Below are 13,277 nucleotides of genomic sequence, written 5' to 3' on the forward strand. Positions count from 1 at the left end.
TGGGAACTAAAATTTTTTTAGGTCACAAAAACAAGAATGTAAAGCCAAATGCTTATCTTATTAAACTATAAGAAAATATATTTAGAAGCAGACAGAATTTCATGTTATGCCGTTGGAAATATCCATGAACAACTGTAAATACTTTAGAGAAGTAACGTTATCACTTTCACGCATGCAAATTCACCACACTTTGGTAAGTTTGAGAGGCAAGTAATATCGATAGGTGATGTGTTACAGTTCTGGATTATCATGTTTCATTATCATCGGAATGACAACTCAAAAATACCGATAAATGTAAATATTACGATGTAGACTGTTTGTAGATAATTTTAACATTCTACTAATTAAAAGCATAAATATTTATTAATGTACATATAGATAATTAAAAAGAACGAATGTAATTGTTTGTCAAAGATAAATTGATATTCATTTAAAAATTTTACAAGCCAGCACATGAATATAATTAAATAAGAGGAATAATTTTGATCTTGTATTGGTAGTATTTTTAGAATACTAATTTTCGAAACTGATAAGAACCGATAGGTTGAATAATAAATCGATAGCGCGATATTTCGACTGCCCATCAATTTTGGTCCACCACTAGTACAAAGCGAAAAGCAGAGAAAGAAATAATAATTCGTGTTTTGTGTGCAGAGTGCAAAGGGTAAATAAGTTGCAATATCATCGCAATTGCCGTCGATAGCCCTATAAACCCGATAAAGTGCCAGGATTTTTGGATATCCATATCGTGCGCGCAGCTCTACTATTTTCCCCCTTTGTTGACGTCGCATTGTCGTCATCGTCATCTTGTGACCGTGTCTATTCGAGTCCGAAAAAAGAAAGAAAAGAAAGTCGTAAAATATAGAAAAAAAAACTAGTTGGGGAGGAGGAGTCGCACACACAGGCACACACATACACAGCCGAGCGGAGCCCCCACACACACACACACACACACACAACCAAAGGCGAACTGCAGTGAAGCATCAAAAACAACAATAACACAGAAACATTGCAGGTGAGCAAATGAGTAAGTGGGAGGGGGCCACAAACATATTTCTCTCTCTCTTTCTCTTTGGGGCTTCTTTTTCTTAAATAATAATTTTCCGTAATTATAGATCCCCCTTGTCTAAACGTAATTCCCCGCTAACCGTTTTTTACTACATATGCTTATTGATAGCGCTTCATTGGTTTTTGTGTTTTTTTTTTTGTTTTTTTTTGTATTTGATAACTGCCGTTAGCCGGTCGAGTGATTAGTCATAGTGGATCCAGGGTTGGCAGGGGCGTGGGTGGAAACGGGTTTATGTATGCGAGGGGGGGCGGAGGAGTAATGAATGAAGTTTCGCACATTCGTGTGCCCCCCAATCAGTGCGTCCGTGTGCGTATGGCCGTGTGTGTGTGCGACTAGTTCGAGTGTCACAAATGAAATCTAATCGCATTTCTGGCTCGTTATCATACTCACACAGCCACAGAAAGCACCCATGTAGCCATTAATACCTATATATTATATATAAATGATACCTAATGTACGCCCGCATTTACAACAGATGCAGCAACATTGGAAAATGCAACAGTCCCAGTGGTACGGTGGAGGGGTGGGGGGCGACACCGAGGGGGATCTGGGAGGGGCCCGGCGATCGTGTTGCACAGTGGGCAGCATCAGCGAGCGAGCAGTGACCTTCGTCACCAGCGGCTAGCCCTTTCCACCTGTTTGAGGTGCTAATAGAAAAACATCTCAAGAACCAAGATAACCGTAAACGAAAAGCAAACATTTCATTTGCGAAAATAACGTAGATATCTTCAGAATGTGAAAATTCCACATCTACCAGATAAGCCAGATGTTTAACACAGACATTTTATTGTTATTGTGGTCTCTCTTTGTACAATCTTCAATGTTTGTTTGAAGTATTCTCTTCTTAAGTCGAAACAACGAATTGCTTCTATTCAATTTTCAAATCTGTATTAATTGTTTAAGTTTTGTTAATCCGAAGATTGTAAGAGAATTGAATTCAACCTGTAGGGTTTAAATAGAAAAGCTTCCCTGTTGTTTGATGATATAAAAAGTATGTATATAGGAATCGTAGATGAGAACGATCTTTTGTGACTGACGTACTTTCATCAATATTTTTCACCTTAGCGGAAACATGCTAAACGTCTGACAATAATGCACGTCAAATAGCCTCGTGAATGTGGAATATTTTCCTCGCATTTAATTGCGTTTGGATATAACGAGTGTGATCGCAGACTGATCAGTACCACCGCGCATATCAATCGGCGAACACCGCACACGCAGTTGCTCCCAATTTCGAGTTTAGTTCGGTGTTTGGAGCGTTTGGGGAGCTTTTTCTGCCTCTTAGCTATACGAGTGTATACGTTCATTGAACCGCTGGCTGGCGTCAAGGCTCGCAGCCTTTGGAACAAAGTGATTCGCAACTCGTTGGGCATTCTGTTTGTTTTGATACCCACACAAGCGCAGCTGTATATTTTTTGGCAATAAAGCGAAGCGGCGACGTTTTGCCGAAAGTCAAGTGCACAGAAACACAAAGAAAGCTTCGTCGTTGCTCTGTCTGGCATTCAATTTGCTCAAGTTCAGGCCACCAACACAACAAAAACAGACCGTCACCATCCCCACCGCACCACCACCCACTTTTACTTGACTCTTGCACTTCATTTGCGTAGTGTTTTTTCGCCCGTCTTACTGCGCGACATTTAATTAAATTATTTCGCCTTCCACTGCCCAAATGAAAACAAACAAGCGAGGCAGACAAACGGCCCTTTTTCGCAGTGGATCGCTACTACGATCATCGGTCAATGAATTTCACTGCCCATTTACGAGTATGAGTATTCCCCCTCATATTCACTCGATTTCTCGCATAGCTCGAATGCCTGCGGAACGGGTTTATCTGTGAGATACAGTTTTGAGGCGTGTTCTCGATGGAGTTTCCCCATGGCCGGCTCTTCTCGATATGTGTCAAGTGCGTTGTTTACACGAAAAATAAACAAAAATAAATGCAGACCCGTCGGACCGCATAAAGAACGGTGGTTATATCAGAAACTACAGCGATTCTTCAGCTACAAACTGGTTAATAATCGCCACTTAACTTAGCAGTATTTTTGAGATTTTGCTGGGGCTAGCTGGGGTTAATTGCTATCTTAACTGGCGAAAAGACCTTGTTAAAGCTTTATTGTGTTATATGTTGGGATACAAGTATTGCCTTTATTAATTGTTTTTAAAGTGATTTCTAATCAAATTACGATATCTAGAAACAAGAACGTGGTATATTTTTGGATTTCTTAGTCTTATCGATAACCTAATAAAAAAGAATGTGGTATTCGCTTATCAAGTATATGTTTGCCTCTTCTATTTATTGCTCGATTATATTATATTCAATAAATTTAACAACGATATAAAGTGTGTAACACACGTACTGTGCATTTTATCTACTTTTTCCCAAACAAAGCCGTAAAACTCGTCGTCTTACTTTGTACACATGCACGTAGTTATCTTATGCTTAATCAGCATCAATTCCCTTCTACTAATATATATATTTGAAATTCTTAATGGTCGAGAACCACATTACTCTAAATTCTTCTGAAAGAACTTTCTCCGCTTTTGCAACTAAATCGATAACAATTTGATTAGCCGGTGTGCATTTTTCGCTTTTGAAAATAGATGGAACCGCGCCAAGAGGGCGGTGGAAAATCAATCATCATCATTTGCTATAAATTCTCGCTGTGCTTGTGGGTTGCCATTTAATGCATAATGCAGTTTGGTCTGAAAATTTGCATATCCAGACATAGTCGTAGACGTTTGTCTGTCCACTTTCTGATTCTTGAGCACTGGCTATTTGCACTTTTGCGGCTTCTTGTTTCGGTCTGCCATGGGTTAAGTTCAAGCAGAGTCTCTATGAGTTAAATGAGATTGATTTGCTGCAATGATATCAAATTGTATATATTGTTAATGGTTAAAAATCAATTGATTTTAAGCACTTTCGGTGGCAAATAAATGTTGCATTCATTCAATGATTTTGCTAAGTTTGTACAAAATTATATCTTGATTTATTTTTGTGCTGTGTATTTCCTAGTCGACTTTGAAATGTCAAGGGAAATACACTTTTGCCATGTTTTGTTTTATTTCTTTTTTGCCATTCTTTTCCTTTCCGTTTGCTTTTTGTTTGCCCGCAAATTGAATTATTTCTTCTAGAGGCTTTCGGACTGGGTGTATCTAGTATTGTAAAGTCTGGTGCGGCTTTTAAAGCAGCGCTTTAAAATCTCAGGGTTTCGTATATCAAGTTCGGTTTCCACATATGCTTTCACTCTTTTTGTTTGGTGCACTTGAGTTGGCGATTACTTTATCTATTAATTTGTGTGTTTTGCACTATTGCAACAACAGACACAACCGACATTTGACTCTATATAAATATGTATATCCGTATGTGTACTCTTTTACTATGTATTTTGATTGTATTTATCTTGTATCTCATATATAGCTTGCTTTGGAGCACTTAAACAGCAATAAACATAAACCAAAACGAATTTAAAAGCAAAAAGAGCAAAAAAAATCTAAAGCCTATTCAAGCAAAAGTCCAAAGTTTCTGTATAGAAAATAAAAAAGCAAATCAAACGCAAAAACAAACGAAAAGTAAGTCTGAATGTTAATTCATCTCATATAACTTCAATTTCTTTTCCACAACAAAAATAAAAAATAAACCGCCAATTATAAATGGGACATATTGAAAATATTCGATCCGATTCGATTTGAAACTAGAGTTTCACCTCTCACCACACCGAGTCGCAACACAGAGCAGCAAAACTAACCAAAAAGATCACGTAACACATTCCACATACGTTCCACACCAACTGGTACCGATTCATCTTCAACGTTTCTCTTTGTTTTTGTTCAAATTTTGTAGCCCGAAACACACTTAACACTTTAGATTTGGAAACATTTCAAAAAACCTTGCAGAAACTGTCAAAAAAAAAAAAAACCAAATCCCAAATTTACCAAACACCGATTCGCATTAACATCAAAGCGGGACTCTTCGATAGCAAGACTAAACCTAAGATCTAATAACCCTTTTCACAATCCAACCAAAAACCCCCCTATCCCACTTAACGGGTTGGATCAAGAAGATATAGCCATGTTAACACCCCTTTCCATCATTCTTGTCACACAGTGAGAAAGCAAAAGGACGATATGCAGGTCAATGTCGCTGGTCTGCGCAGAAACATCAAGAACCTTGCGCACAACTACTCCGATGCCCAGGTGAGTGATATACAGGATCCATAAGCCAATTTACCTATTTAAACCCAACATTGATATCCACAGGTCAAAGTGCGCGAGGCAACCTCGAATGACCCATGGGGTCCTTCGGCCGCCATCATGAGCGAGATAGCGGAGCTCACTAACAATGTGGTAGCCTTTTCAGAAATCATGCAGATGATCTGGAAGCGTCTTAATGACCACGGCAAGAACTGGCGACATGTGTACAAAGCACTCATTTTGCTGGAGTATCTGATTAAGACCGGCTCGGAAAAGGTGGCCCAGCAGTGCAAGGAGAACATCTTTGCCATTCAAACCCTGCGAGAGTTTGTGTATTTCGAGGAGGGCAAGGATCAGGGCACCCATGTCCGTGAGAAGGCCAAGCAGCTGGTCACTCTTCTCAAGGATGACGAGCGCCTGAAGAACGAGCGTGTAAAGGCGCAGAAGGCCAGGGAGAGATTCGCCCAGAACCCGAGCGGGTTCGGCAGCGATGGCTATATTGATGGACCATCGCAACGAGACCTGCCGCCAGGCTGGCAGGAGGAACCGCCTAAATCGGTATCCGAGCTGGAAATGGTTCGTCCCCAGACGGCCGGTGAGGAGGAGCTGCAACTCCAGCTGGCCATGGCCATGTCACGAGAGGAAGCGGAGCAGGAGGAGGCCAAGCGACGCAGTGATGATGTGCGTCTGCAACTTGCCCTCAGCCAGAGTGAGCAGGATTTCAAGTGAGTAGAGAACGTCAAATAAAACGACTCGTCTGGTTTCAATACCAATCAAATCCTCCAATTTATTAGGGATCCAAACGGACGACCTATTCCTGCGCCCAAGAAGGAGGAACAACAGAGCCATTTGCTAGATCTGCTGGATATTTCTTTGGGGGCTACGAGTATCTCGAGTCCGCCGCTGGGCGCTGCAGGCGGCGCCCCCACGGCTGTTGTCGATCCCTGGGCCATGCCAGGCCCAAGAGCTCCCAGCCAGTTGTCCGATCCTTGGTCCGGTACTTCCTCGCCTCAAGTGGATCCCTGGAACCCCTCCGCTGCCCCACGAACCATCTTGGGTGCCGGAGTGCCGATGACTTCGGCGCCATTGGGTGGAGGAGCTGGAAACGATGCCTGGGGAGCTCGCACTCAGTCGCCCTCGGTGGCCTCGGGCTCCTCCAACGAGGGTTGGCTGCAAAGCAATGGTAATGCCAACCAAAACGGACGTGGACCCACTCCGGCCGGCCCTCCTGCTGAAGGCTGGCTGATAAAATCCACTGCTGTCGGAGCTTTGGGAGCTGCGCCTGTTAATCATGCAGCAAATAATGGTAGCTCATCTTCGGATCCCTGGCTAGCAGAGCCAGCAGCATCGGCGGCAGGAGGAGCAGCAGCAGTTGGCTTGGCAGATCCCTGGGCGTCAGGAGCAGCAGCTCAGACGGGTGCGGGGGCACTGGATGACCCATGGAAAGCACTCGGAACTGGCGCCATTAAGGTAAGCGGTATATTAATCTTTAAATTGATTATAAGATTATAATTAGTTTATTGAACTGCATTGATAATTAGATTTAATATGAGCTAATTCAATAATATAATTTAATTTTTTACACTTTGTGTATATATTTATATGATGTAAAATATTCTTGTGAATTTCAGAAACAATCCCCCGTGTTTGATGAGTTCGATTTGATTACTAACCGGAACAAGAGTGAGCACAGCAATTCCAACGCCTCCAACAACAATAATGGTAAGGCATTAGTATGACAACATCACTTTCGAGCTTATCACCATGAAACCATTTCCAGCTTCTCTGCTCGATGACATGGATCCGCTATCGGTGAACTACGGAAATGGGGGTATAAATAGCAGTATGCATCCGTCGACGGGGGCCACGGCAAAGAAACCTATAAAGGATGCTCATTCTTTCCTCGGGGAGAACTCTGCGCTTGTTAACCTAGACAATCTGATCAAACCGATTGCGCCACAGACGCAAACGGGTAATCAGCCGGCGTACAATCCCTTCAGCGATAACGTAGTGCCACCGAGGACGAATCTATTCCAGCAACAGCAGCCAGCCGTGAGTTGAATTTTGAATTTGATAAATAGATAATTGTAGATTTGCTTATTATTTTTTTGTGGTTTACCACTAGGTGCCGTCCATCAATCAGCTAAAACAACAGGCCCCGTTTTCAGTCAGCATGAACCAAGATCCCTGGGCACCTGTAATGGGCGGCGTTAGTACGACTTCACAGGTGAGTTGCCAGAATTTGGAGGATTTCGTGCGTCTGCGGTGTTAGGGAAACTCTGCGTACTTGTACTTATATTTTGATTATTTTTGAGGGTTTGCTCTCTGATGACTTATCGATATTTCTGTTTACTATTTAAAACTATCTTATCATTTCACGTCTGCATTTTGTTTCCTTTTACTATCGTTTGTCCTTCTGTCATTTCGTTTTGAGCAACTGTTGCATGTAAAACCCGACATTCCAGCCAAAACTTCCGCCTCCCGTACGTCCCACTAGCCTCAATTTGGGGCCCTCGTCCGTGGGTGAATTTCAACTGTTGAGTGCGTTTAGTAATCCCATCATTCCCACCGCCCACATCCCCCAGCCACAGGCCAATTCGCAGGTCTACAATTATGCGTATCAAAGTAGCAGCAGCACTAATATCCTTGGAAAAAGCAACATCGCGACCAATATGAATAGCTCTACCAGCAACAGCACCATACACAGCTATTACTCAAGTCCTAGTCCGGGCGTCGATGGCATTCGCAATATGGATATATTCACCGAACGTCCATACTTTAATAGTCCAACAGCACCTGCTGATGATACCTACATGTACAACAGCAAGGATAATAACAATATCAACAGCAACTATGGTACTCCCAGACTATATTCAAGTTATGCTGCCAGCTATAGCAGCGCCCTATCCGATTCTCTGGCCGAAACCCCTGGAATTAGTGTTGCTCCCCTGGGATTTGAGGCCGATACTGTCATGAGTTTTGGTCCCTCATCCTCGTCGGCCAAATGCAAGCTGGAAGTGAGTTTGCTGCCGATAAAGTTGTTGTTGCTGCCAATCCCACACTACTACCTTTGCCTAAAATTGTTGTTTAATGTTTAGCTTGCATTTTTTTTACAAATTTATTTCTTTGATTTAGTTTTCTTTTTGTTTGTTTTGCAAGTATGAGTACTATGAGCTGCTGAATGGGGAGTGCAGCAAAGAGTTTGCCATGCTGCTTCTAAAAGAATACATACTCATCCTAACCAGAAGCTCTGCTAAAACCCAGTTGACCCATAATATTTTCTAATTGTAGCCATCAATGGAGGCTTGGACGCTTAAATAAAACATACACTAAGCAATAAATGCAAATGGGTAAAATGTTTTTCGAATGTGCATGTTCCGCTATTTAACTCGTAGAATACCCTCTGGCAACTAAAACTATTAAACAAATTAACTAAATCCTGTAGAAAACTAAAATCTCTGCATGTCATTCGCCTATTATTAGTACATTAGCTTTCGCGAACTGAAACATTAAAAGAAATAAAACTAATAGACATTGAATTTTGCAGCAAAATAACAATATGCCGTGGATCAAACCGGAAGCAGCAACAAATCCGTTTTTGTCGTAAACTGGCGCCGATCAATCACAACAATGTAAGCAGGAGCAGCAGCGGGATCATCAATTAAGGGAAAGTCAACTAATAAAGGCCTGACTGGTGTATAAGAAGCTGTCCAATAGCGTTAGCAACAATAGCAGCAGAAGCAAACAACTTTGGCTCTACATAACTGCAGAGAGGGAAATATGAATTAATTAATAAATTATGTGTAAGGAAGTATTACTAAAGTGTAAAATATGTGATGTATGTGAGAGAGAAAGCCAAGATCCAGCGAAATAGAAATTGAGGAGTTAAATAGAAACAGCAACGACACCCAGAAAAGTTGTGCGCAGGAAGCTTACAATTAAACTGAACTTGAGTCTAACACATTTGCAATAACTAAATATGTAAAAACCAACCCATTAGAAATCGCAAGGCATACCCCACGCCATTCAGCTGACTATGAAATTACTCTCCCTATAATTCACAATCAAATTTTAATGTTTTTAAAGCTCATGGGTATGTGTGCCCCGCTTAAGTTGAGTGGTCCCTGGGGAATGATTCACTGTCAGTCTTCAAGTACTTCCTTAGTTGATCACTTGCTGTTAATTAATTTCTATCCTTGTTGGGGGAAGAACCAGAAGGCAGCCGGCATAAGGAGATCCAATCGAGTCCAAACTAACGATGCAAAATGAAATTTAAAAAATTGTTATATAGCTTTAAAGAATGCATTGGTAAAGCAAACATGTTTAAAACCATGTTAAACAAATTATATGTGCTTGTAATTGTAAATTTTTTTACGTTCATTTTTGTAAAATTTATCGTGCGCGCATGTTGCAGAAACCAAATACAATTATTAATGGCTTTTGTCTATCGATTTTTAAACACATTTTTACGATTTTTTCGGGTTGACAGTTGATTTGTTTGTGCATTCGCTTTTGGTCCACCTTCAAGTCACCAATGCATACGCGAGTTTGCTGTTGAAAATTTTTATAGCGACTAGTTTAAAATTTACAAAAATCTTTGAACACATATACAAAGAACAAGATTACAAGAGCAAATCGAAAACTAAAACAAAACAAAATAAAATGATGGTATACATATAGGCTAGAATACGTAACGAATTGTATAAGAGTAACTTAATGATAAACAAAATATACATATATATATATATATAAAGAAAGCCGATTCGGTGTGAAATTATGCTTAAGAGATTTACATGCCTGACTAGCAAGCGTATACACCCCACAACGCTGATACCCTTTTATATATATGAAGACACACAACCCCAAAAATCACATATACACTTGCAAAACTGCAAATTTTAAGCATATTTTCATATTATTAAAACTTTATTTTATCTAAAAAAAAAACAAGCGAAGAAAATCCAGGTAAAAGCACTTTCGATGCTCCCATTGCACAACTAAGCGGGTGGCGACTGAGTGTGCCAATGCCCGGGGGCCTCCACTTGACAGCCTGCGCCAGCATTCAACACTTTGTTGGGGCATCATCACACTCATGTCGGATACATCGGGCCAGGGCACAGGCAGAGACAATCCCAATAGCAATCCGCATCCGAATCCCCAAACCCAAACCCGATCCCGATCCCAGCAGCAAAGGCAGCACGATTATGTTAATTTCGGGGGCCGCCAGAGTGCAGCATTAACGGAGCACGCCCACCGCATATGGCAGTGATATTTTGGCCAGCTGGGATTGGGATGTGGATGGGGATGTGGGTATGTGGGGATATGGATATGGAATCGGGATGGGGCTGGATATGGATATGGATTGCTGGATGTGGCTGTTGCGCAAGTGGCCAGCTAGCTGGCAGGCTGGTTTCGGTTTTGATATTTGACATGCGCCAGGGGCCATCAGGAAACTTCGTTTAAATGAAATCAAAATGCACAAATACATAATTTACACAAATTTGCCGTCGAGCGGCGGTACGAGTTTATCGCCTCGGTTGGGCACGAAAAAGAGCGGCTCCTCAGATGGCTGGGAAAATGCTGGCGTATTGTATAATGCATCGGGTATTCCAGGAGCGATGAGCATCCAACAGATGCAGGAAGAACTGGTACAATGAGAAAGGAATAAAAAAAAACAAAAAATCTCTATATTGTTTGATTTCAATTTTTCAAGTTGAAGATCCAGGTGACATAGTTGGCCAGTTTAGTGTACACGCCTGGAAAATGTGGGTTAGCACATCCATGCGCAAAGGATACGATTCCATAGCTACTGCCGCGGTGAACCAAAGGAGCTCCTGAGTCTCCGTAGCAATGATCTCGTCCAGCTCCTGCTGCACACACCATATCAACCGTGATGGGACGATGCAGATGAGAGTAAAGTCGCTGGCAACGTCTCTGCTCAATAACTTCCACCATTGTGCCACGTAGTCTGGGCTCGGAATCACTGTCAGTGGCATCTGGATTTCCCCAACCGGCAGCCAAGAGAGTTTGTGGAAGTATATTAAGACCCGGAAGCGGTAGCTTCACCACCTGTATATTTCCTCCCAAGGTAAAAGGTTCATCTAACTTCAACAAGGCGATGTCGTTCTCCAGAGTACGTAGTGTGAAATCTGGATGAAGTGAAAGTAGATCCTGCGCGAACGAAGTAGCTATCTGGATCACAATGAACACAATGTCCAGCCGTGACCAACCATTGGGATGTAATCAATGCCGAACTGCAACTATAGTTGCCATGCACCGTAATCGAAGTCAACCATGGTGTAAGCTGAATGGGTACCTCTACTCCACCCACGATCCGTTCCTGGGGCGATAAAGCACTGGTTTTATGACCACAAATGAGCAGTAAAATCAACGCCAAAATTCTCATCATCCGTACAAAAACAAATGGACCGTAAAGAAGCAATAAGTGCCGATAACTGAAAGTCGACTTCTTGACCATTGGGCGCGAACTCTATGCTAGCTGGGAATCAATAATGCTAATGACCTCCGGGTTTGGCATGCGACCTACTGAATTTGGCATGAATATTAATTGGCGCTATAAATATATATTATATAATTTCTCTTGGGGGCCTGACAACGCAATCTTAAGCATTGATTTTTTGTTTGAACGAGAATCCAATTTATTGTTAACCATAGACACTTTTTAGGTAATTTCTTTAGTATTATAATTTATTTTAAAATTCCAAACATAAAATTTACGTAAACTTACAAAGGCATCTGATCAAATTATAATGAATTATGAAACTGATGAAATTTTTGTTTTACTTTTTTTGCATAAATCAGAAATTAATTATTCTTTGCAACCTTCTTAATCCAGCGAGTATATTGCAACATATTGACATATACTCCCGGATATTTGGCTCTGGCACATCCGATTCCGAACGACGTCACTCCGTAGAGCACGCCATTATGGACCAGTGGACCTCCGGAGTCTCCGGAGCAAGTGTCTCGGTTCTTTCGCTTGGCGCAGATCATTTGCTTGTAGATCTTGATCCCGGTGCCCCGATAATCCTGCTGGCACTTGGCTCGCCTCACCTTGCACACTATCACGCCTCGCAGATATCGTTGGACATTCTGGGCGTTGGCTGAGGTCAGACCCCACCCACTGGCCAGGTAACATTTGGGAAATCGCTTCGTTCTCGTGGAGGGAAGCTTCACCTTTTGAACACACCGGACGAGATTCAGTGGAGTCTTCAGCTTCATCATGCACAAGTCGTTCTTCATGGTGTATTCACTGTAGTTCGGATGGCACACAGTTTTCTGAACCTGTCGAAGTTGACCGCCTCTTCTCTGCTGCGTTGATCCCGCTCGAACTGTACAGCTTCCCGGATTGCCGATTTTGCAATGCTGGGCAGTTAGAATCCATCGCCGATTAAGTATAACACAACCACAAATGAAGTAATTATCGTAGTGAAGAGCACACTGGTATGGTGCCCTGGAGCACTTGATCTTCTTGCCGTTCACTATTCGAGTTGGCAGGTAGTCCTGTGCCTCCAGAGCATTTATGGCGGGGTTAGTGGATATATTTCCGGGTAAAAAAGTCTGGGGCTTCACACGTGGCCCTCATAGAGCAGATAGTGGGTGCCATTGTCTACATAGTAACCGCTCCAGTTGTTTGGTTGACCACCTGCCACCAGAATCCACAGATTCGCAATAAGAACTATTCCCGATAAACTTGAAATCATCCTAAAAGACGTTTAACCGATCGCAGCATAGATCGCCTCTCGACTGAGCCATCTTAGAACAAAGGCTCACCTTTTGACCTCTTAGATCCCGGTTCTTGTTGAGCATTTAGCTTTAGCTCCCTTGAAGTAGGTTAAGGTAATTAGCGGATTCTGGCAAAAAATTAACCCGCAGCGCTCTTCGTATTTGAAATGCTGTCAAATTTTTGTCATAAGCCACGCTTTTCAGTTGAACGTGATTAATTTGACTTAAATCAAACATTTTAATTTAATTAATTGCTTTTTTAGTTTGGGAC

The 13,277-nt window shown here is 41.9% G+C and overlaps 3 protein-coding genes across 9 annotated transcripts; 1 reads left to right on the forward strand and 2 right to left on the reverse strand.

Annotated features, from left to right (window-relative positions):
• Positions 1–609: 609 nt before the first annotated feature.
• On the forward strand, positions 610–10,035 carry LOC6611164 (epsin-1). Of its 7 annotated transcripts, none has more exons than XM_032717622.1 (10): positions 610–1,015; positions 4,488–4,639; positions 5,175–5,263; positions 5,327–5,985; positions 6,055–6,730; positions 6,892–6,982; positions 7,041–7,312; positions 7,386–7,487; positions 7,726–8,277; positions 8,808–10,035. In XM_032717622.1, coding segments are annotated over exons 2-10 (2,502 nt in total). In that variant the 5' UTR covers positions 610–1,015; positions 4,488–4,638; the 3' UTR covers positions 8,868–10,035. The 7 variants fall into 7 exon arrangements, with proteins under 7 accessions (XP_032573513.1, XP_002035721.1, XP_032573515.1 ...); XM_032717624.1 differs by lacking the exon at positions 610–1,015 and adding an exon at positions 2,236–2,306; XM_032717623.1 differs by lacking the exon at positions 610–1,015 and adding an exon at positions 2,279–2,419.
• Positions 10,036–10,623: 588 nt separating this feature from the next.
• LOC6611166 (transmembrane protease serine 4) lies at positions 10,624–11,666 on the reverse strand. Its single transcript, XM_002035687.2, is given in 2 exon segments — positions 10,624–11,417; positions 11,419–11,666. Coding segments are annotated over 2 exon segments (705 nt in total). The 3' UTR covers positions 10,624–10,960.
• A 419-nt stretch (positions 11,667–12,085) lies between these two features.
• LOC6611167 (trypsin-3) lies at positions 12,086–12,984 on the reverse strand. Its single transcript, XM_002035688.2, is given in 2 exon segments — positions 12,086–12,850; positions 12,853–12,984. Coding segments are annotated over 2 exon segments (897 nt in total).
• Between the last annotated feature and the right edge of the window lie 293 nt (positions 12,985–13,277).

Source organism: Drosophila sechellia, chromosome 3L, assembly GCF_004382195.2.
Source record: "Drosophila sechellia strain sech25 chromosome 3L, ASM438219v1, whole genome shotgun sequence".
Classification (NCBI taxonomy): Eukaryota; Metazoa; Arthropoda; class Insecta; order Diptera; family Drosophilidae; genus Drosophila; species Drosophila sechellia.

Coding starts and splice junctions, on each gene's coding strand:
- LOC6611164 (XM_032717622.1), top strand. Junction 6,731..6,891: donor TCGGAACTGGCGCCATTAAG/GTAAGCGGTATA, acceptor TGTGAATTTCAG/AAACAATCCCCCGTGTTTGA. Junction 6,983..7,040: donor CGCCTCCAACAACAATAATG/GTAAGGCATTAG, acceptor AACCATTTCCAG/CTTCTCTGCTCGATGACATG.